This window comes from Phoca vitulina, unplaced genomic scaffold, assembly GCF_004348235.1.
Source record: "Phoca vitulina isolate PV1807 unplaced genomic scaffold, GSC_HSeal_1.0 scaffold34, whole genome shotgun sequence".
Classification (NCBI taxonomy): Eukaryota; Metazoa; Chordata; class Mammalia; order Carnivora; family Phocidae; genus Phoca; species Phoca vitulina.
The window spans coordinates 17583918-17607580 of record NW_022589737.1 but is presented as its reverse complement, the minus strand read 5'-3'; the positions used below and the strand labels follow the sequence as shown (position 1 = coordinate 17607580).

The following is a 23663-nucleotide window of genomic DNA, read 5'->3' as shown; positions in this document are numbered from 1 at the left end:
TTGTGCCAATTCTAGAATGTCTTCCTCTCTGTCTCAGGGAGGGAACACTAAATTACTATGTAGTCAACTCTCACAGTGGACATCTTGATATTAGCCTTTATATTTCCCTATTTTATCTTGTGAAAAACATTTTCAAAAGCTAAGAAAATTAGGGCAAGGGAGAGAGTAAAGTTCACTTTATGATACAGCTTAGGGTGCAGAATTTTTGGCCATGTCCCAGGTAAATACAATACCCTCTTTCTGGAACATGCCCCAGCTTTGCTACCGGGACTCTTTATACTCCCATATTTTCTTCAAGGTGCTCTTTTGGACTCTGCCTCCTTCATGAAGCCTTTCCTGATTTACCAGCCATAAATTGTTTCACTGCCACCACCATACCCCGCCCCCCACCTTCGTCCCCAGGCACCCAGTACTGAATGGTGTAACAAGCAGAGGTTCCCAGGTCTTATGGGATAAATCCTGGCTGTGCTAATTTCCAGTTATGGGACCTTGGGAAAGTTGTTTAATTTCTTGTGGGTTTCCTCATCTGTGGAGGGGATGATGATAGTATCTGACTCATAGGTGTAGTGTTAAGATTAAAAGAGGAAAAATACAAGTGCTTAGCATATCATTATTGGTGCTTCTCATCTCCCTTGCTTCATAGATAGTGTAGTTATGTGTAAGGTAGGGGCCGTACCTCTCATCCTTGTGTCCACGGCAGCTCCTGGAACATAACAAGAGGTACACACGAGATGTGTACTGAATTAATGAAGTCATGTATAAAAACTCTCCTTCTATGAAGACTTCCCCAAGCTTTTTAGCTGGAGCATTAGTTGCAATCAGCCCTTCGAATTGCAATTTCCCGAACTGTTTTTTATTTTAATGACTAGAAGTCCTTATTGAATAGAGAAACTCCCACTTCTCGCTTCCTTAATTATAATTATTGATGTCAGCATCACATAGTGCCCAGACATTTGTAAATTATAATTCCAGTTGTTCTGTCATTAATGTTGAGTCAATTATACTGGAAATGAGTGTTAATTGGAACCTTTGCTGTTGGAAAGGAAATGAACTTTTGGCAAGGTGAGAATGTGGAAATTCAAGGGGGGGTGGGATAGGGATGAACAGTGGCAGAGGACTCATTATAAACCAGACACTGTGCTAGTGGTTTATGTCAGATGCCTCTGAGCTACTGTTCACCTCATTTCATGCCTGAGGAAAGGTAAGAAGCTTCCCCAGTGTCACAGTCCAATGAAGTAGAAGAGCCAAGGATCAGATTTACATTCGTCAGACTTCAGAGCTGCTTCCCTAATAACATCATGCAATTCTGGAAATCAGGGCAGTCATGCTTTTTTGGGAAATGGAGTTGTCTCAATATAACTCTTGCCTCCAATTTTAGAAATTTTCAGAATGAAGACAGCTGCCTGGAGCAGGTTGGTTATGCACGGAGCAATCCGCCTCAGTCATCAATAGTGGGAATGCTGACGCTGACTCAGCTCAAGGGGGGGCCTTTTACGGACAAAGCCGGCTGGAGGCGATTTGGACTCAGGAGGAAGCAAGGAAATAATCTTTTTTTTTTCTTTTTCCTTTTTTAAAAAGTGTTGCATTATAAAGGCTAATCATTAAAATCATAAAACGGACCCTGAGAAATGAAAGATGAGTCCTGGGAAGGAAGTAGATATGAGTGGGTAACCATAGGGATTGGTAGGGATTTTTTTTTTTTCTTTATTGAGAAGATTTGCTCATCTGTTCATTTTGGGATTAGCTTGTTCCTTATAAGCGAGGGTGCTCATTTTACAGTGTTTCCATATTAACTTTTCCCTCATTAATCTTGCATTCTGTAGCAATATGATATTACTTTATCCGACCTAAACCAGCCAGTGCTTGTGAGTCTGCTGAAAAGCAAGAGAAATGACAATACTGAGGCTCGGGTGGCCCACCTGATCCCCGAGCTCTGCTTTCTAACAGGTAACGTTTATGCTTTACACTCCAGCAGTCAGGCTCTTGATCCCAGGCTCGGCAGAACCTCCCCCAGCTTTCGGGGTGCCAGAGCATTCATTTAACCCATGCAGGTGGGCCTGTGAAGTGATGTGTTTGACAGAGAAAGTGGGAGGACAGAGAGCGCTTTGGGGATTGTTTGGCACAGGAAGAGTTATATGTTTTCCTTATCTCATGTATTCCATTTGTTACTTTGACATAAAATAGGCCCCCAGACATGTTCCTAAAACCAAGCAATAAACATAGGGGTGCATATATCTTTTTGAATTAGTGTTTTCACTTTCTTTGGGTAAATAACTACTAGTGGAATTACTGGATCATATTAAACCAAGCTTCTCTCCAGCATTTTTGAGCTTCACTAGTATAGGAAGCAATAGGACTTTGATTTTCTTCAGGTACATTGTTTGTGTGGTGCCAAAATGATCCTTGTTTTCTTTTTGCATGAGTTCTAGAAGGTAGTTCTCACTATACAGTAGAATCTGAGTAACTGTCTCAAGCACTTTTAATCATGTTCATTTGATTAATAGGGTGGGACTAAGCAAGGAGGACTTTTACATTTTTTATCAGTGTGTATATATTTATTTCATAATTAGAAAAATTAGTAAGGATATAATTCTTGAAGGGAGGGATGCTCGTTCTTAATGGTATTCTGATATTCTGGATCTGCACAGTCCTATATGGTAGCCACTGGCCATATGCGTTTATTGAGCCCTCAAAATGTGGGGAGGGCTGTGAGTGTAAAATACAAACTGGATTTCTAAGACTTAGTGTGAAAAAACAAGGAAAATAGCTCATTAATTTTTTAATATTGATTTTATGTTGAAATGATAGCATTTTAGATATATTAAGTAATATATATTATTCAAATAACTTCATGTTTCTTTTTGGCTTTTTTAACAAAGATCTATTTATTTTAGAGAGTGAGAGAAAGAGAGTGGGGGAGGGGCAGAGGGAGAGGGAGAGAATCTCAAGCAGACGCTGCACAGAGCTAGATGCGGGGCTCTATCTCACGACCCTGAGATCATGACCTGAGCTGAAATCAAGAGTCGGATGCTTAACTGACTGAGCCACCCAGGTGCCCCTCTTTTTGGTTTTTTTAAATGTGGTTGCCAGAAAATTTAGAATGACATGAGTGGCTTTGCATTTTATTGGGACAGTGCTATCCATATGCTAGATCTGAGTCCGTTTAAGTGCAAAGCTTAAAATCTGCCTGAGCTGGGCTGGGTTATATTGCATGCTGTTCATTTTTCCCTTTGTTTTCATTTCCATTAATAGGGCTGACCCGCCAGGCAACCTCTGATTTCCAGCTGATGAAGGCCGTGGCTGAAGAAATGCGTCTCAGCCCTTTGGAAAGGCAGCAGCGCCTGGCCAGGCTTGCTGACAACATTCAGAGGTACTGGGCCACTTTGCTGGGGCCAGAGTGTATCCTGCCTAAGGCCTGGTTTATGGAGTTGGATGGTCTACAGAATGTTTCATTCCTTGATGGAATGCGTCTTTGCTGCTGACTCAGAGCAAGGCACTTTTGGATTGTGTAGTCCAGAGCCAGAGGTTCATCCCTGATGCCTCAGGATCACGGACTGCGGGGAGGTGGTTGGAGCCCATGCTGGCTGAAGTGCCATCCGGCTTCAACTAGATAACCCTCCTCTCCTCTGTTTTAATACATGGAGGTTTTGGATAAACATTTGAATGAAGAAAAGGGTTGTAGTTTAAAAAACAAAACACAACCACACCAGGCCCCCCTTATTCAGGGTCGAGAATGTTCAGATCTTAATATGGTGGCCTCAGCACACTGATCATTAGAAAAATTCTACTGTGTAGTCCTTAAACTTAGGAATACCTTGGCGCCCTTTGGTTTAGCCCATCTACCCCCACACTGAATTCCTGTCCTCATTCTGACAGTTTGATGTCACCTGGAATGCTGATATTGAGCAGCTCCTGGTTCTCCCTTCTGACGTACTAAAACTTCACCGTCCAGTGCGATAGCCCCATGTAACTATAGGACATATGAAATTTGGTTAGTATCTTGAAGTGTGGTTACCATCTTGAAATGGTCACATTTTGAATTTATTGGGTTAAAGAACATATATTTTCAAAATAATTTTACTTGACAATTTTTACTTTTTTAATGCAGCTATTAGAAAATTTAAAAATTACATATGTGGCTTGCTTTATATTTCTGCTGGACAACATTGTAGAATGGTCTTTTTTCTTTAAAGATAAAAAATTTGGAGGACACATTTGGAAACTTACATAAACAGAAAGAAATGCATGTATATGTACACTCAGTAAATATTTGTCTCATGCATGAGTGAATCATAAGTGAATGGTGTATATTGTCTCAGATATTGTTAAATGCATATAATCATGTATAATCATGTTCTTTTTAGGAAAATGGCATAGTACTGTACATCATGTTTTGTAACTTGCTTTTTCTTGAACATTTCCAAATGGTAAATGTGCATCTCTGTTATGCTCGTGGACTCATAGTTTTCCATTTTATGGCTACACTTTATGTCATTTATCCTGGACATCCCCCAGACTTAATGGCTACTTCAGACATTTTCTGGTTCTCTCCCCCTTATTCCGGTCTATGGATTACTCTTCCTGACGCCTCTCCTTGCCACCTTTCAGGAATCCCATTCACTTCAACCCAGTTTCTTGACCCGTGATCACTTCACCCGTCTCATCTTGAGCAGATAGTATCTGAAGCAAAATAATTAATTCAAAGTATTCGTGTGACCAGACCAGACATAGCATTACCAGATGGAAATAACGAGCTGTTGCAGAAAGTCCATGTAAAGAGGTTTGAGCTCCCCTACAGAGAGAGGGGAAGCTTTGCGCGGTAAAGCACGCGTCTCATCAGTCTCTCTAGTGAGTGCCTGGCTCCCCATGTGCCAGCTACCGTAATGGAGGCCAGGAGGAAAAGTCGACATGCTTGCTTTCCTGAAGGAACTGACAGCTTACTAGAGATGACCATATGTCATAATCCAATGAGATTACACATCAACTATGATCAAGGTTTACTAAGTTATAAACTTAGAGTACCATACAAATATAAAGCAGTGATTACTGCTGACACTAATATTCTCCTCACGATCTTCCTCCTGCCCTGTCTTGCCTGTGAACCTTCTGAAGTCCAAGTCCATATGTTCCCGTCCTTTGTCCTCTTCCATCCACTCCTAAGCCAACTAATTCAGATATTCCCAGAAGACATCTCCACATGCAGAGTCTCCATAATATCTCTTTATTAACACGTTTATTATTGGGAAAAATGACTAACATTTATTGAGCACACCACTCCTAAGCCAACTAATTCAGATATTCCCAGAAGACATCTCCACATGCAGAGTCTCCATAATATCTCTTTATTAACACGTTTATTATTGGGAAAAATGACTAACATTTATTGAGCACACAAACTGTGGTAGCAGTTTCCATGTCCGCTTAATCTTTACATCAACCCTCCGAAGTAGCTAGGCTTATTATCCCTACATTTTACCAATAAGGAAACCGTAGCTTTAAAAGATTTGATCTTACTCAAGGTTACATATTATGAAATGTCAGCACTAGGAGTTAAACCCTGGTCTGTCTGGCTCACAGGCCCATTTTGCTGACCAGGGTGCCACACTGGAAACCTTCTCCATCTCTGCATGTCCCAAATGGGTTCAGTTGTCCCATCATTCGTTTGAGCAGGGGAAAAAGATGGTGAGTAGAAATAGAAGTCAGGAATCCTAAAAAAAATAAATTAGTCTCTGAATAATTCATTAAGTTATAGTTCTCTCTATAATGATTTAAAGTCTTTAGAAAATAATTAATGATTTAAAACTCAATTCTATCAACAGAAACAAGGATGCTCGTTTTGAACTGGAGACCTGGGGGCTGCATTTTGGGTGCCAGATGTCTCTGACTGGGCGGGTTTTGCCTTCAGAAAAAATAATAATGCAAGACCATGTAGTAAGTACTGTGATTCTCTTTTCATTTAAAAGTATTTGCTTAAATATGTGTACGTTTGACCATATGCAGGAGTGACTAGTGGTCTTCTAATAGTCGTTTGGTTTCTCCATGTCCATGTCCTCCCTTTGTCCTAAACCTTGAGGTCCCCTCTGTTTTCCTTTTCAATCTGAGTGTACTTGTGAGGACTTAGCACCCACTGGACCTGATTTAGGTCAGTGTGGTTTGGTTTCTCATTTAACGATGGATTAGAAAAATGGCATTTCAAGCTATGACAATTAAAACATGCCCACCTATTAGGTGTTGTAGTACTCTTCTCTCTCTCTCTCTCTCTCTCTCTCTCTCACACACACACACACACACACACACACAATCCATAGTACCTGAGAAAATGTTTTAACTGGTGAGAGTTAATTCCAATAGACTATGTTTCCTGATACCAGGGTTCTTTCTTTGCCCCCAAAGTAAAATGCTGCTTAGTTGGCATCAACACGAAGGAATGTGCCCAGAGCCCATCCCCAGCCCATCCCCAGGGAGAGGGGCATTCTGAAACCTGAAGAGACACCTCTTTCAGGCTTCAGTTGAAGAAATGAACCTATTTTGTGCAAAAATGGTGCATTATCTTTCTACTTTCTCCTCTGTTTTGCTAGTTTTTAAAGCCAATTACATATTTCATTTTTAAAGGCCCTCTTCTCATCTTTCTCTCATATAATAAGCTGACATGTCTAAACGAATGTAAGTGAGGAACGGAAGTTTCGTGTTGGTGGCATGGGAATTTTTCATCATTTCTTTTCTATAATCTATCCAAGTTACCAAAACCCTCACTGGAGAAGCTGAGGAAAAACTACTTTTAAAAGCAAAACAGAACCAAAGTTTATAAAGTACCAAAAAGTAGGCCCCCATTAAGATTTTGGTCAGGAGTCAATAAAGAGAAGCTCAGTTTCGATTCCACATATGAAGTAGGATTTAAATACTTAATATGATCTATCTCAGCATCCCTGTAAGCAAAATCATATTTCTCAGAGCTATTTTGTTGCATTTCTTTAGCATGGAAACAGGTCTTCTTCGGAGAAGGGGCACTAAAATGGGAGAACCCGCCCCCTTGCGGTGGTCATGGGCTTCTGGACCAATGCTTGCTTTTCTGAACTTGGGTTCTAGGAACTGAGTAGACTAAAGGTCACAGGCCTCAGAGTGTCTTAGGCAGTTGTCCCGGGTCTTCCACCAGCCCATAACAATAGTAGGAGTGGAGGTGCTCCTCATGCTGGTCGTAATGGAAAGAATGAACCGTGACTCCAGAGAGAACCGTTGATGGAGGGCTAAACTTCCCCCTTCGTTCTTTAAGGTTGCCTCCCGGAACTGACCCTGCCTGGCCACCTAATGGCAGGGCATTATGAGGGTGCCTGTGGTTGGATTTCAGAGTGCTTGGTGGAAAGTACAACGTCCCTGATTGCAACGTCAGGAAGACCAATCTAAATCTGTCACTTGTACCAACTGACTCCATAATGTCTTTCAGCCATAGCTTTGGAGTCTGTAAAACAGGGGGATTGTAATACTTCTTAAACGTTCATGTGCTGATGAATGACTGGGAATATGTTAACATGTAGATTCCGATCCAGTGGGTCTGGGATGGGACCCAGGACTCTGCGTTTCTGACATGCTCTCAGTAGATAGCCATGCTGAGCAGCAAGGGATTCGATTACAGTGTGGTCCTTTTCAGTTCTAACAGTGGCTCTTCCTGGCTCACTATACCAAGGACATTTCCATTCAATTCCTGTCTGTGGAAATAAGCAGAAGGCTAGTAAAATCTCCGCTCTTCAGTGCAGGGAGCTTAGTTTTCCTGGTCACTTGGGGGGGGGGGGGGGGGGGGACCATCCAAGAGTGAGAAAGGAGGTTGTGCCCTGGCCTCATCTTTGTTCCTAGACATAGCTACTCCTGGCATATGGTATGTTCTTAACTGCCCTGTAGTGTTTGTGAGCTGTAGTTGGATGACCTGGAGTATCAACAGTCAGCATTTTCTCTTTCAGATAGCTTTATGCCTGAAGAGACCGAATTAGACAGCCCACTTGCCTGAGGCATTTGTATTAAAGGGCATTGATCTTAGAGCTGGAAGGGAACCTAGAGATCTTTGAACCAGGCACCTTTCTTTGCACACAGCAGAGGCGCACAAGGTAAAGGGACTTGCCCAGCCATCTGCAGCCAGAGAGTGGCTGACCTGCGGTGATGCTCAGATGCCTCCCCTTCCAGGAAGCCCACATAGTCTGTCCAAATGTGCAGTGCTTGGATCAGTGTTTTAAGTCTGTGAATAGCAAACTGTACTAAATAGGTCTCTTATGACAAATGTGGACCATCTTAGCACAATCTTAACTGCTCTCTGAATAAATGTGTTCAACCCTTTCATGGTCATTATTTTTCTCAGTGTCAACCTGGATCTGCTGCTGAGTGGTCCAAGAATATGCGAAATTGCAAGATTTTAAGTGCACAGTCTTTGAATAAATGGTTGATTATATGTAGCAACAGAGATGAAAATGTGACCGAGGATTTTCTGCACTGCTTGAGGAGAGTTGGAAGTTCCATGGGATTTAATGTGGACTACCCCAAAATGTGAGAATACACAGAAAATCATCCCAACTGTTTTCATCTATTAATTTGGTTTAGTTAGAAGATCAGAAACGATGGCTGATGTAGCTACAAAAGCTTTATCTTAGTAAAGTTTCCTAATATAAAGTACCAAGAAAATAGTTATAAGTAGATAGATTTTGTAGTGACTGAAGTTTTATACAGTTAAAATATATTTTATGTTGGTCTTTGTAAAACTGTTTTCACAGTTCTTTAGGCAATAGTCTCATTACTCCCAAGATCTTTTCAGTACTAGTTGGGCCATAAACCCTTAATAAGTCCGTTAACTTTTTTTTCCTTAATTCTTTCATATCAGTTGTTTATAAAACTTAATAGGAAACAGGATATTGAAAAATATAAAAGTTGCATTTCCTGACTTATTTGATAGATTTTATGCTTTATAATTTAATGTAAGAAAGAGGGGCGCCTGGGTGGTATAGTCGGTTAAGCGTCTGACTCTTGGTTTCGGTTCAGGTCGTGATCTCAGAGTCATGAGATCGAGTCCCACATCGGGCTCCGTGCTGGACATGGAGCCTCCTTGAGTTTTTCTCTCTCTCTCCCTCTGCCCCTGCAGCCCACTCATTCTCTCTCTCAAATAAATACCCTTTAAGAAAATTTAATGTAAAAATAGATCTGAAATAAGCTTTTCTGATTCTGTTACTGTAGTAGAAGATTATTTAGTTTCTGGGCATTTAGTCTTTGAACATTTATTGAGTGTCTACTGTATACTAGATGCTATGCCATTTACTGGGGATGAGAAAGATAAATAAATTGCTTTCAGTTTAGTAAGGGATCTCTACGTGCACAATCACTCAAAATTGGATATTGTTTGCTTTAGAAAAGCAGTAAAATTGGTCACGCCTCATTTTATTGAGCTTGATATGAGAAATGCGTACTTCTTTTTGTTGCTGTTATTGTGGAAGGGCAAATGTCCTAATTGGCAAGGTGGGAAGTTATTCTTTAAACACGTGGTTACTAATTAACTACATCAGCAGTACAAGCATTGTTGAAAACCAAAGATGTCCCCAAAGTCTCATTTTACGCTGTAGTTTAGAATGCATCTCTTATCACATCTGTTAACAAATCGCCTGGTTTCAGTTTCACCTGCTCTAACTTCTCTTAACCCAGGAGCTAAAAAAGCAGGAAAAGATGAATGAAACAAGCCCAAGTCACAGACCCTGGGATGACGGCACAAGCTCTTTCTTACGTGAATTCTACGCACAAGCCCGTGCCGTGTTCTGTTCTTAGCCTGTTTTATTTGAAAGCCCATATTTTATTCCATCCTTTTATCTTTCCCATGAAGTATCCATTTCCCTGTTACATTTATTTATTTATTTATTTATTTAAGAGAGAGGGAGAGTGGAGAGTGGGGAGGGAGGGATGGGCAGAGGGAGAGAGAGAATTAAGCAGGCCGCAGAGCCCAGTGTGGGACTAGATCTCACGACCCTAAGATCATGACCTGAGCCGGAATCAAGAGCCTGGTGTTTAACTGACCGAGCCACCTAGGCGCCCCTTACCTGCTGGATTTATATGCATAGTTCCTCCTATCTGAAACACTTGCCTGATGAGTTTGGAAAGAATGGACAGTAAGATGGCTGCTGAGTCTGCATGCAAGAGATTGATTTGGAAAAGTCAGGAACATTTAGTTGTTTTAACAGAGCTGCGGGCCATTCTTGGAGCTCAGTTAGAATCAGTGAGCAGGGAACAGTGGTCCTGCCACCTGCTGGGCAAGTTTTAAAAGGCCACTGGGCATTAGGACAGTCCAATCCTATACACCTCTCAGAAGCTGATTCTACATAAAGAAACTATCTATGAAGTCCTCTGTGTGGGAATTACTTCTATAGCGTCTGGCCCCTAACATAATGTGAGCACAGAACAGATAAGTACTTGCTGACTGATACAGGCTAAATATTCCAGGCTCCAAACAAGCAGTCACTAAGGAAAAAAAAATCTTTTAGTCTGAACCATTCAGATTAGCTGAATAAACTGGTCTCATTCATCTGATGATTTTTGAGATTTTTAAAGTTCTTACAGAGATTCAGTATTAGAGAAATCTTTTTTTTTTTTTTTTAAGATTTTACTTACTTATTTGACAGAGAGAGACACAGCGAGAGAGGGAACACAAGCAGGGGGAGTGGGAGAGAGAGAAGCAGGCTTCCCGCAGAGCAGGGAGCCCGATGTGGGGCTCGATCCCAGGATCCTGGGATCATGACCTGAGCCGAATGCAGACGCTTAACGACTGAGCCACCCAGGCGCCCCTAGAGAAATCTTAATTCCAGTTTAACTCAAAGCGGTTTCAGACCCATGGTATTGAGACTTGTGATTTCAAAAGCTCACTTTTAACCTCATTTTGAACAACAGAATTATTAATTGTAGGGATTATATACAATTGAGAAAACTGCATTTTCCACCAGACTATTTTTAAGCTAATAAAATTGATTAGTAAGTGTTTTGGTGTATCTTGTAGTGGGATTATAAAAAGCTGTATTATTTTTAACTCTATGATTATGTGTTACTAAAAAGGGAATTATATATCCTCAAAATTAATCTTTTTATGTAGCATAAAAGTACAAGAAAATCCAGCTGCATTCCTTAAAGCTCTACAGAAATATGTTGATCCTAATGTTCAGCTGGTAAGTATAGGATAATTTTTGTTTTGATGTATAATTTTAATTTTTTCTTTATATCTAACAGTCTTCTTTCCTTAGAAGGAATGTGAGCACATTCTCCCATGATATGTTTGCAAATGGCTGTGCGTTTCCCCAAGAACCCAAGAAAGTATTAATCTTAGTATTTTAATCAATATTTTATTTCCTTTTCATATTTCTAATATTAATTTTTAAATACTTGTTTTTACTCCTATCTCATCCTCTTGAATGTCTACATTTTTTAACTTGCTGGGGGGGTCATCTTTTATTTAAGATTTAAGATAAAGTGATTCCCATCGTACCCCATAAATGCTGGGGCCCCCAGTGTTTCAGTGGGTTCTTGGAGAGCTTGGGTTTTTCCGTGTCACTATGGCGGCTTCCTCTGGGTTCTCGCCTCTTTCCCGAGTGCCATGCCCCCTGCACTGCATCAGCTCCCACAGGTGCTTCATTTCCCAAAGCACTGTGTGTGTGCATGGGTGGAGCTGGCTTGGTGGAGGGTTTGGGGCCAAGGCATGAGTAGAGCACACCCCAACACTGCAGACAAGTTAGAATTGACATCCTTGTTCTTGAAAATCTCTCAGCCTTTCTTACTTCTTAGAAATGCTTCCTCTTGTCCCAGGCCCCAGCCTCTCACTGCACTGCAGTGTCTTACCTCCCTAGCACATGTGTCCAGACTCCCAGCATGCCTCTCTGCATCTCCTGCAAAGCAGCGTAGCCATGTCTGTTTCTCTTTTAGTCAGACACAAAAAAAGGCCCGTGGGGCTGATATATTAAACAAAGGGAATTCTAACCCTAAGAGCACTTTTCTCCCCTTAAAAACAAAATAAAACTTAACAAAAGATCGCAAAAATTGTACAAAGAACTCCCATATACCGGTCACCCAGATTCTCCAATTGTTGACATTTTATTGTATTTGCTTTATCATTTCCTTCCTTCCTATATCTGTCTGTCTATCTGTCATTTTTTCCCCTGAACCATTTGAGAGTAGGTTACAGACATGATGCCCCATTGCCCTTGAATACTTTAGTGCATATTCTCTACAAGCAAGGTCACTCTCTTACAGAACCATGGGATAACCATCAAAAGCAGGAAACAGTAAGACCAGCTAATCCACAGACTCCATTCACATTTCTCCATTTGTCCTCAAAATGTCCTCTTTAGTAAAAGGATCTGATGCATTGCACTTAGCTGTCTTGTCTCTTTAGACCCTCCTTCAATCTGGAACAGTTCCATAGTTTTGATGACCTTCCAATTTTGAGGAGTATAGATCAGTTATTTTATATAATGTCCTTTAATTTGGGTTTGTCTGATGTTTCCTTATAATTCAATTCAGGTTATGCACTTTCGGCAAGAGTATTGCAGCAATGATCTTGTTTTCTTAATACGTCCTGCTGGGAGGTACCCCATTAATTAAGGTGGTATCTGCCAGGTTTCTCTGTTGTACATCTACTCTTCTCTTTGTAATTAATCAGGTGTTTTTGTTTTTTGCAGAAAGATACTTTGAGACTATGTAAATATGCTGTTTCTCATCAAACTTTTACCTGCTAGTTTCAGAATCCATTGATAATTCTTATCTGAACCCATTATTACTATGGTGATTGCCAAACGGTGGCTTTCTAATTTCATACATTTAGTATGTAGCATTGTATTTCCTTCTACATTTAGTAGGTAGCATTATGTTACAAGGAAGAGCTTTCTCTTCTCCCCATTTCTTTGTTCAGTTATTTATATCGCTATGGATTCATGGTTTCCTATTTTATTTACCAGCTTATCATCTATTACTACTGTTATTTATTTTGTTGCCGAAATTGTTCCTGATTTTGTTAGCGGGAGACCCATTCAGATTGGTTTCTTTGTCTTTTTGACACGTCCCCATCTTTTTTGGGACACTTCCTTACTGTCTGGCACAATAAGGTATTCCAAGTTAATCTTGAAGTTTTGCTGCCCAGCTCTGGAATTAGATATTTCTCCAATGAGCCGTGATGCCTTTTGGTAGAGAACAGTATTTAGAAATCAAAATCTGGTCACCTAGGTGTGCTCATTTGTTATTGGGGTGTCACTGCCCCCTGGCTTTCTCAATGGGCATAGCTAGGAGTATGTGTAGCGTGTGTCTACATATATGTACTCATATATAGTTGGCCCTTGAACAATGTGAGAGTTAGGGGTACAGACCCCTCACAGCCAGAAATCCCTGTATGACTTTTGACTCCCACCAAATTTAATTCCTTAGCCGACTGTTGACTGGAAGCCCTATAACATAGTCGACTAACACATGTTTTGTATTTTATATATACCATATACTGTATTCTTACAATAAAGTAAGCTAGAGAAAAGAAAATATTATTAAGATGGAACACTACATCAAACACTAATGATGTAATGTATGGTGATTAACATAACAATAAAAAATTTTTTAAAAATCGTAAGGGAGAGGAGATACATTTACAGTACTGGACTATATTTATCAAAAAATCTGCATACAAATGGACCTGCACAGTTGTTCAAGGGTTGACTGTAGATACATACACACTTACATCTGTGTTATTACCGTGTGTGTCTATGTGTATGTTAAAAACATGTCCACACCTCCAGTTCCAGTCCAAGAGCACAAGGATGTGTTCCCCACATCCATGTTTGTACCTCCCTTCTCTGATGGCGGAAGCATGGCTCCTGTTATTCACATATCGCCTACACCTCCATCCCCTCATAGGCAACAGATCTCACTTGTCTCTCACCTTCTTTTGGCCCCAGTCCCCGTTGGACCACTGCTTTGTTCTGTCACCTACCTGGCTTGGCCCCAAATTCATAGAATGGAAGGAAGACTTCTAAGAGGATTTTGCTGACAAATATATTTCCCTATTTTATATAATTAAGTGTAAATAATTTTAGCCCTTGACATTATATTTTGAACAGATCTGTAGGTGGAAAATCACTTTGTCCTCTGCTCATCATAACAGTGCCTGTCTTTTCTATAATTTGGCTAAAAGACAGAAGATGTAGGTAGGCCAGGAGAGGCCCTTCGGAGAGAAACACCTGATAAGAAATAGGGGCGGTGGAAGAGATGGTAGAATTTAAAAATACCTGGGGACCTGAAGCTTCTTTCTCCTTATTTTCCCTCCCCCGCCATATCTTTACTCTCGAGTCAAAGTAAACAAACAAACAAATACTTGTTTGTTTATTTTATTTTTGTTGTCTAGTACCTAGTACCTAGAAAAGACCACTTTGTAAGCTAATCCTCCACTTGGCCTATGTGTGGGTCAGGCTGGGGGAGGAGATGGTGGGGAATGAGAGCTGGGGAGCCACAGGAAAGGGCCAATAAGGGGGCAGGGAGGGAGCTGGAGAAGGAGCTAGGTTAGGAGGGAATTTGGGGAGCCTAACAATCAAATCAGAAGAGATGTGAGGCAGGGAAAGCCAAGAGGGATGGGTAGCTTTGGAGTGGGACTGCAGAGCAGGCGGCTGATAAAAGGGCGTTTCAAATGGCATTGACCAATTGTCAGTGGTTAAGGGCCATTTAAGACAACTTTAGGCATGTTAGTATTTGCTTCTTCGGAATTTAAGGGCAAGAGATATTTGGAGAATCCATGCATTTATTTTTTTGAGAGAGCACACATGCGTGAGGTTGGGGGGGAGGGGCAGAGGGAGAGGGAGAAAGAGAGTCTTAAGCAGGCTTGGAGCCTAGGGCAGAGCCTGACTTCAGGGCTCGATCTCACAACCCTGAAGATCATTCATGACCTAAGCCAAAATCAAGAGTCGGACGTTAACCGACTGAGGTACCCCTCAGTTTTTATAAAGCTGCTTCTAAGCATAAGTAAACTGACATTTTTCTTCTTCTTTTTTTTCCTTTTAGGTAATGTGTATCCTGCCTTCTAATCAGAAGAGCTACTATGATTCCATTAAAAAATATCTGAGCTCTGTCTGCCCAGTGCCGAGCCAGTGTGTGCTCACTCGGACCTTGAATAAACAGGGAATGATGATGAGCATCGCCACCAAGATCGCCATGCAAATGGCCTGCAAACTCGGAGGCGAGCTGTGGGCTGTCGAGATCCCTGTGAGCAGTCTGTCACTCTTTTCCTTTTAGCAATCAATCGGTCCTTTCATTAATTTAACAATGAAATCAAAGTGGGAGATATTTTCCCATGATCCCAGAAAGTTTGTTTTGTTTGTTGGGTCTGCTGTCTGTGGGCTCTGGGTTCCGGTGTGACTCGGGACACCATCCAGAAGCTGAGGTGTGGCTCCCGTTGTCTGGGAGCTTCAGGTGAGCTGTTAACAGCATGTTTCATGACCGAGAATCTGGGTTGGCAGAGACTTGGAGGGCCTTGATCTGGGGCCGCCCCGCTGCTACAGGAAATCTGTGCCCCGGGGTCTCTGCTTTTATCAGCTTTCAGCAGCTGCTGGCCCTCAGAGGAGCTCTGCACCCTGGAGGGGCCTCCCCAGGGCTCGGGGAGCTCTGATCTTGACCTGTGGTGGGAACTGAGAAAGTCCTCTTCTCCTTCCTGAACTATTGGCCACTGTGGAAGGAAGAAGGAGGGGAGGGGATGAGAAGTGAGGGAATGTTGTCCGTTCCTTAACATTTCCATCAGCAGGATGTAGGCGGGGAGCCCCGGCTGCCTCCAGGGGGTGCAGAGCCACTGAGCCGTGAGGGTCCCCTAGACATCTGAAGAGTGGGGAATGGACTTCCCCTTCAGATCCCCACAGCCCAGAGGCCCCGATAAATGACTGACCACTCGCCTGGAACCTCTCCAGCCACCGAAGGCGCTGGTCCATCTCCCCAAAGGACGGTAGCCGCTGCAGTGGCGCCACAGCCAGCCCTGCATCTTGTAGTCTCTTTGCTTTCTGTTTTAATAGCCTGCTTCCTCGGGCCCTTGGTCTCGCTGGTATATAGCTTCACTTAAACCGTTTAATAACTAGGGACGGTTTTTTTCAAAAGTTCATTATTTAAAAGTTCAAAAGATATTAAATCATCGCTTGGGGAAATGATGGCCCATTCCATTAAATCATGAAAAATTTACTTTCACAGTTAAAGTCCCTGATGGTGGTCGGTATCGATGTCTGTAAAGATGAATTCAGCAAGGGAATGGTGGTGGTTGGATTTGTGGCCAGTATTAACCCCGGAATCACCAGGTACTTTTACAATTACCCCAACATATTCTCTAATTATTGTTTGTGGTTTAGCTAAAAACCATACAGCAGGAAACAGTTTGTATTCCTCACTCATTTTAAAAATACGAAACTTTAGTCATAAATTGATAATATCAAGATAATATGTAGCCTTATGAAAAAACTATATTTATGCAGACATCAGGACAAGCTATCACTCATATACCTATCATATTCCCAAAATGATGGGTGATGGAAATTCTTACGAATTTGTTTTCTATACATCTGCACTGTTCTCGGTACTGTACTAGGAACTTCACATACATTATGTCAAGCCGCTGAGCTTTGGATTCGGATTGCTTGGATTTGTATCCTGATCTGCCACTTGCTTATTCTGTGTCTGACATCTGGCTGTTTAAGCTTGCTGTGCGTCACTTGTAGTTACCTGTAAAATGGGGATGACAATGATGCCTATTTCATAGGGCATGTATGGAAATTACCTAAGATAAAGTGCTTAAAACACAGCCTCAATATGCTCAATACATGCCTGTTGTTATTAACACTTGCAGAGAGTTGATGTAGTTGTTCATGCAGCTGTTGAAAACATAAGCAGGTTCCGGGGTAACACATTAAATATTGACTCATAGTACTTAATAAATTGTAGTTCTTAGAATTGTTTCATTATTTGCAACTAAGCAGTGTGTTTTGAGGCTGCAGGAGCTGTTTGTGACATATTTTATTCCTGGATGTAAGCTATTTGATTTACTCCATTAAATTGGTGGTAAGGTATATATTTGGGATGATGAGAAACAGGAAGAGTAGCGGTGTGACTCCAAATTCATTCCAGGTTGTATGAGATCCCATCTGTCACTTCGTTAATCAAGCAGATAAAGGATTTCCAGTTTGTTAGCCACATTCCTAATTGTGTCCTTATTGGTTATATAATAATGTCAATGCATACTTACCACTAAGCCATGACTTTCATTTTCCAAGTGCTTTTATTTAATTAATGACTTTAGCAGGAGAACTTCTGAAATTTAAATAAGTGAATCATGTTCAGATTTCAAGTCCAAAAGGCTCATTGATAGGAGTAGAAGTTTATGCTTGAGAAATCTTTGAATATTTTGAAAGTAGATCTGCTAAACTAATAAATTCCTTTGTAATAATAATAATGTGGCTTCTATTTATTATTGCTTATTTTGTGCCAAGTACTGTGCTAAGTCCTTTATATATATTATCTAATTTAATTTTTACAACCTTATGAGGTAGTAACTACCTTACCACCTTGCATATGTCCTTGGTACAGATGAAGAAACCGAGGCTTAGGTTCACATGGCTGGTGAGTATGCCAGCCAGGATTTGAACCCAGCTATGTCTGATGCCAGCACTATGCTTTAGTTTTAAGCTCTTACCAATAAATTTCTTTTGGGGAGGGGAGGTTTTTAATATAATTGTGCTCATATAGCATATACAAAATCGTGAGCATTAAGTACTACTCATAATGTCTGTTTCTTTTTATTTCGGTTGAGGTATAATGACATACAACATTATATCAGTTTCAGTGTTCAACCTACTGATTGAATATTTGTACATATTGCAAAATGATCACCACAGTAAGTCTAGTTAACATCATCACATACATAGTCATAAAATTCATTTTTCTTGTGATGAGGACTTTCAAGATCTACTCTTTCAGCAACTTCCAAATGTGCAGCAAGTGTTATTAACTATGCTCACCATGCTGTTCATTACATCCTCAAGACTGACTTATTTTCTATCAGGAAGTTTGTATCCTTCGATCTCCTTCACCCAAGGCCCCCACCCCCACCACCTGCCTCTGGCAAACACCAGTCTGCCCCGTATCTAGAAGCTTTTTTTTTTCTCTTCTTAATTTCACATACAAGTGAGATCATACAGTACTTGTCTTTCTCTGACTTATTTCACTTAGCCTAATGTCTTCAAGGTCCATCCATGTCATCACAAATGACAAGATTTTATTCTTTTGTGTGGCTAAATAGTATTTTGTGTGTGCGCGCATGCATGCGGGCTCACACACACAAGAGTGTGTCACATCATCTTTATCCATTCTTCTGTGGGTGGACACTTAGGTTGTTCTGTTTCTTCATTTAATCCTAATGCATGTTTATAGAAGATGTTTTGAATTTGAACTTTACTTTTGTGTTTTTCTCACTTTAGGTGGTTTTCTCGCTGTATCCTCCAGAGAACAACAACTGATGTTGCAGATTGCTTAAAAGTTTTCATGACTGGTACTCAAAGTATAGCAGTGGGGGTGGGCTCTGAGCGCTATTCTTTCTGACCCAGAGTCCATGTGCCCGTAGCAGACCGGGCGGTGGAAGCAGACGCCCTAAGCCTGCCCGAGGCGACTGTCACCCGGTGGGAGATTCCCAGCTGTGTCCTGCCCCATGCTCACAGATGCTGTAGAATCTACATGTGTCATCTGTGTGCGATAAACAGAAAGCCAACAGGAAGGGCACTTTGTAGCTGCTGGTGGCTCTGGCAAGCAGTGCAAAGACCAAAGGAATCTACCCCAGAGAAACAAGGATTGTGACAGAGTGGTGTGAGGTCTAGAACTAGGAAGGAAGCTTTTGGGGCCGGGATAGGAATGCTGGCAGATGAAGTGCGGCATAGCAGGAGAAGATGGGGAAAAAGGCAGGCGAGGAAGGGCACCTTCTTCAGGGTGGGATGCGGTGGGAACAGTATCTGGGGCTCCATCCCCGTCTCCTCCCCAGCCGTGGTCGGGGTCTGGCTTTGGCGCTCCCTCGCAATGCAGCTTGTACAATTCACTTCCTCTCCTGATGTGCATTTTTCCCATCTATAAACTTTGGGGGCGGGGGGAGGTTGTAAATATTGTTTCCTAAAAAAGTGAATTTGGTGATGTGTGTTGGTTATGGCCTTACCTATATGATCATCTTCTGTTGAACTAAAATGAATTTCCCGACAATAAACTCTTCTAAAACAATTGCCCAATATATACATGAAAATAAGTATTATATTATCTTACCCTCACTTCAAAATTTGATCCTTTTTTTAAGTAGTTGTGAAAAGTTTGTGTTGAGTAAGAGTTACTGTCTGGTCTCTGTCTTGGGGCGGTTTCTGGTTAGAGTGGTGGAAATGTTCTCAGAGTTTGCATTGTCGGTGCAACTTAGAAGCGAATTGGGTGAGTCCATGGTAAGAGATGCTTTCAGAGGGGCGGCCACGTCCTTTCCTTATGTCTTCGTATTTATGCTTGTTGAAGAAGAAAATGACATGAAATTATCTGGTCTGTATCTATTGATAGCATTTAAAAAAGACTCGGAGGAACTAAATTAGTATTAATTTGGTTTTGGGAATTTGTATGTCTATTGCATGACTTCATTTATTGCTTAAATATTAAAATGTCACTACAGAGGTGTATGCTAAGTTTAAGAAGATGTTATACCATAGAAACCATTATGATTCCTCAAATAGCCGAGATGCCAAATGTTCCCTAAAGTTACCCGCTTTTATATTATTGCAGTTACAACTCAAGTTAGGAATTACCCTCTTTTATAGTGGTCCGTAATAACGGACTTCTCTAAAACATTGAACTCTAAGGGATGTTATTCTTTGTTGGCGTCGGACGAGCCATTCTCTTCTCACCAACACCACGTTCTGCAGGAGCACTCAGCAGATGGTACGAGCACAACCACGCTCTGCCGGCGCGCGTAGTCGTGTACCGGGACGGCGTAGGGGACGGGCAGCTACAAACACTGACTGAGTACGAGGTTCCGCAGCTGCTGAGCAGTGTGACGCAAGCAAGTTCAAATGCCAGGTATTCAATTACCGTTCTTTCCCCACACTCGCGATGATCGCACATTGATATAACTATTAAAATGAGTATGGCTGTGCGTTTGCATCCTGTGGGTGCAGCCGGACGGTTAGATTTCCCCTGGCTTGGAGCGTGGTCACGTGGCTCTTCCGTGAATAGGGTGGGGTGAGCCCGGGTGGGGGCACCTGGAGGAAGGCAGGTGTCCTGCAAAACAGCTCACGCGGAGATTCAGCAGGAAGCCCATGGGGCTGCTGGCCGGGAAGATGCTTCATGCATATTGATAAGCTGCAGAACTAAACAAGCTGCAGTTTGAAATTCAAGGCCCAAATCCAACAGCCAGGGCTAAGGCCCCTCAAGTGCAGGCCCTGGTGTGCGGCTAAGGTCGGTGGGAGGTGCTGAAAGCGGTGGAGGGCAGGGCCGGCTGGGCTGCCGATGATCAGACCACCCTAAACACCTTGCTCCGTCGCCACGTTTCTAGATTCAGTGGTGCGGTACGTTTTCCTCAGTGAGTGTGTCAAGTGTCAGGTGCAAGGAAAATACTAGAACTGACAGACGGGGGAGGATGATAATCTTAATTGGCTTCTTAAAATATTCGGAGAGCATCTTACTCCAAGCAGAGCACCGCATTCGTCTGTCGGGTGACGCCGTCAGCACCACCGGCAAAGTCGCCGCCATGAGGCGCGGACGAGCTGAGCCCGGACCTCCTGAGGGGCGGTCAGCGAGGAGGGAGAGCGTAATGGCTTGGGGGCAGTATCGCAGGCAGCTGCCTCCAGGGCCCCACAGCCCAAATCTCTCCCTCCCCGCTGACCTCAGGGGACTGTGTCTATTCGGAATCACAAGCATGCAATTTAGGGCTAGCAGGAATACATTTAGCAGCTGACAGTGCTAAGGAGTTTTCTTGCAATATGACATCAACTTTTAAAAGTTTCAATATTGAAAACAATAATGTATTTTTAAAATAAAATGCTTAAAGTGAGATTTCCCCATAATCTTTGCATCCCAGAGGTTCCTTTGAGAATGATGGCCAGTATTTGGATTTGGTTTTACCAAATCCTGACTTTAATCCTTGGTCATTGAACATTTGGCCCAAATGTACATTTGGTCCATCCATCCGTCCTCCCAGGCGTGTGTCCTGCAGGACTCAGGAACGACGATTGAGGAGAAAGAGGAACTTGTGGGTCTCTTGCTATTCAGAAATTGAGAGGAAGGGTGAAGGTGAAATAGGGGGACTATTGCTAATGGAAAAAGGGAAATCTTGTCTCCATGGAAAATTCTGGAAAATCTTCCTTTAGAAGTGCTAGTTGGAGCTCATTGCCTTACTAACCATTCCCCGCTGTCCTGTTCAAGTGATAATAAACCAGCCAGGTGAGTGGACATGCCATACTTTTGCCACAAATAAGAACAATCTCTAATTTTGAAAACTGTGTATCTCAGGGCGGGGGGGAGTTGAGGTTGGGGGTAATTTTGACTTTCTTCATTTTTCAGTGTTTTTCTAATCAGTGAATTTATTTCTCTAGAAATTACCAAGAAAGATGAATAGAAAGCTGCAAGCTTGGTTTTGGTTCTCTGCATCTCACTTTTTGCCTTTCCGGTTCCAAGCGTCAAACTGTCGGTGATTGTGGTCAGGAAGAAGTGCACACTGCGGTTCTTCACCGAAGTGAGCCGGTCGGTGCAGAACCCGCCGCTCGGCACCGTGGTGGACTCAGAAGCCACGCGCCCTGAATGGCAAGTGCTGTTCGAAAGCCGGTTTTCAGTGAAACGTTCGCTGCGCGTTCTCCGCGTCAGGCCTCTTTCTCACATTCCTGCCGGTTTTCCCCCAGGTATGACTTCTACTTGATCAGTCAGGCTGCCGGCCGGGGAACGGTTACTCCCACCCACTATAACGTCATCTACGACGACAATGGCTTGAAGCCCGACCACATGCAGAGACTCACCTTCAAACTGTGCCACGTGTACTACAACTGGCCGGTGAGTGACGCTGTGGGACACGGACGCTCAGTGCTCCCACCCGGCGAAGTCACCCAACTCCCCCAGCACAGCGCCTGACTTCACGAGGGAGGAATGCATGCATGCATGCAGGAATGAATGAATGAATGAGTTCTGAGTCCACAGTGGGAGAAACCCGGTCTGTCATAGAAACGAAGCAGCAATAACTGTTAACATTATTATTATTACTTAGAACATTAGTATTTATTTCCAGGGGACTTTATTCTGTGCATTCTCTTATGTGAGCCGGGGAGGAGCTTGGGGTATTGTTATTTCCAAGTTGCAGTTGAGGAAATTGAAGCCGTGTCTGGTGGGAACGTGAGGGCGCGTCTGTTCTGTGTTTCCGTGCACGAAGCCCAGGGCTGCTCTCCAAGTTCAAGGCCAAGGTTTGCTCTGAGCCCCTGGGAGCCTCACGTCACAGGAAACGTAGATTAGCGCTAAGTGTGATGGCTCCCGGCTCCCAGCTCATCGGAGCCCAACTGGCCCTCCGCCCTGTCTCGCCCGCTGAGCCTGTACTCCCCGTGATGCGGTGGCCCTTTGTCGGCCGAGTTTAGTAAGTCTACTCGCGAATGCCTTCGACTGTGTCTGGGATTAGCAGAGGATAAAACTCAGGAACATAGATTATTTTGAAGAACAGGTTAACCTCTTAATTGCTGTCAATACGTTTTCTCCTCAGGGCTTAATCAGCATCCCAGCCCCGTGTCAGTACGCGCACAAGCTGACCCTCCTGGTGGCACAGAGCATTCACAAAGAACCGAGTTTGGAATTAGCCAACTCTCTCTTCTACCTGTGACGACGGGAACCACGGGCGTCCCTAGATGAGCAGTCTGAGGAGTAGTGGGTGGGTTTTGTACAAACCTGCCACAAGTGCGAGCCTGTGACCGGGGAAAGGAGACTGAGCTTACTCGTAACTTTTGGAAAAACACCCAACACAGCTTAATCTGAAATGGTTCAAAAGAAATGTATAGTGTTTTGTTTTAAAGAGTTTTCTGCTCACGGTAAATTCTCATGCTGGTAGATGGAATTAAAAGGTACCATCATCTGTAAGTAATTCCACAAAGCTGAATATCCTCTAAGAAAATAAGTGTTTGCAAGATGTTTTTGATGGTAAGGAAATGGGGTCTAATTCCCACTCTAAATTTTGCGGAAGTTTTGTTAAATAATGTAGAACGTTTTGTAGAGTGGTTCAAATAGTTATTAGAAAATAAAGAAAATTCAGAGCATCGTATATGTGTTTACTGTTGTTTGGATTTCAGTTGAAGTTACATGCAAACCTCATGATTGGTTTTCAGCACAGACTTACCCGCTAACCACACCACCACCACTTGGAGTGATGTTTCTAAATCGGAACATACCACCTGCTCTCTTGAAGGTACTTTTTTTTTTTTTTTTAGATTTTTATTTATTTGAGAGAGAGAGAATGAGAGAGAGAGCACATGAGAGGGGGGAGGGTCAGAGGGAGAAGCAGACTCCCTGCCGAGCAGGGAGCCCGATGCGGAACTCGATCCTGGGACTCCAGGATCATGACCTGAGCCGAAGGCAGTCGCTTAACCAACTGAGCCACCCAGGTGCCCTCTTGA

The 23663-nt window shown here is 42.5% G+C and overlaps 1 protein-coding gene across 1 annotated transcript in view; it reads left to right on the top strand.

The window, feature by feature from the left end:
- Positions 1–23309, top strand: part of PIWIL4 (piwi like RNA-mediated gene silencing 4) — a 41893-nt gene extending 18584 nt beyond the window's left edge. The window contains exons 9-20 of the mRNA XM_032426431.1: positions 1824–1947; positions 3253–3370; positions 5820–5931; positions 8345–8529; positions 11105–11177; positions 15040–15240; positions 16210–16313; positions 18486–18556; positions 19947–20100; positions 21697–21822; positions 21918–22065; positions 22760–23309. Coding sequence (XP_032282322.1) covers positions 1824–1947; positions 3253–3370; positions 5820–5931; positions 8345–8529; positions 11105–11177; positions 15040–15240; positions 16210–16313; positions 18486–18556; positions 19947–20100; positions 21697–21822; positions 21918–22065; positions 22760–22876 — 1533 coding nt within the window. The 3' untranslated portion in view covers positions 22877–23309. The remainder of the gene's footprint in view (positions 1–1823; positions 1948–3252; positions 3371–5819; positions 5932–8344; positions 8530–11104; positions 11178–15039; positions 15241–16209; positions 16314–18485; positions 18557–19946; positions 20101–21696; positions 21823–21917; positions 22066–22759) is intronic.
- The last annotated feature ends 354 nt before the right edge of the window (positions 23310–23663 follow it).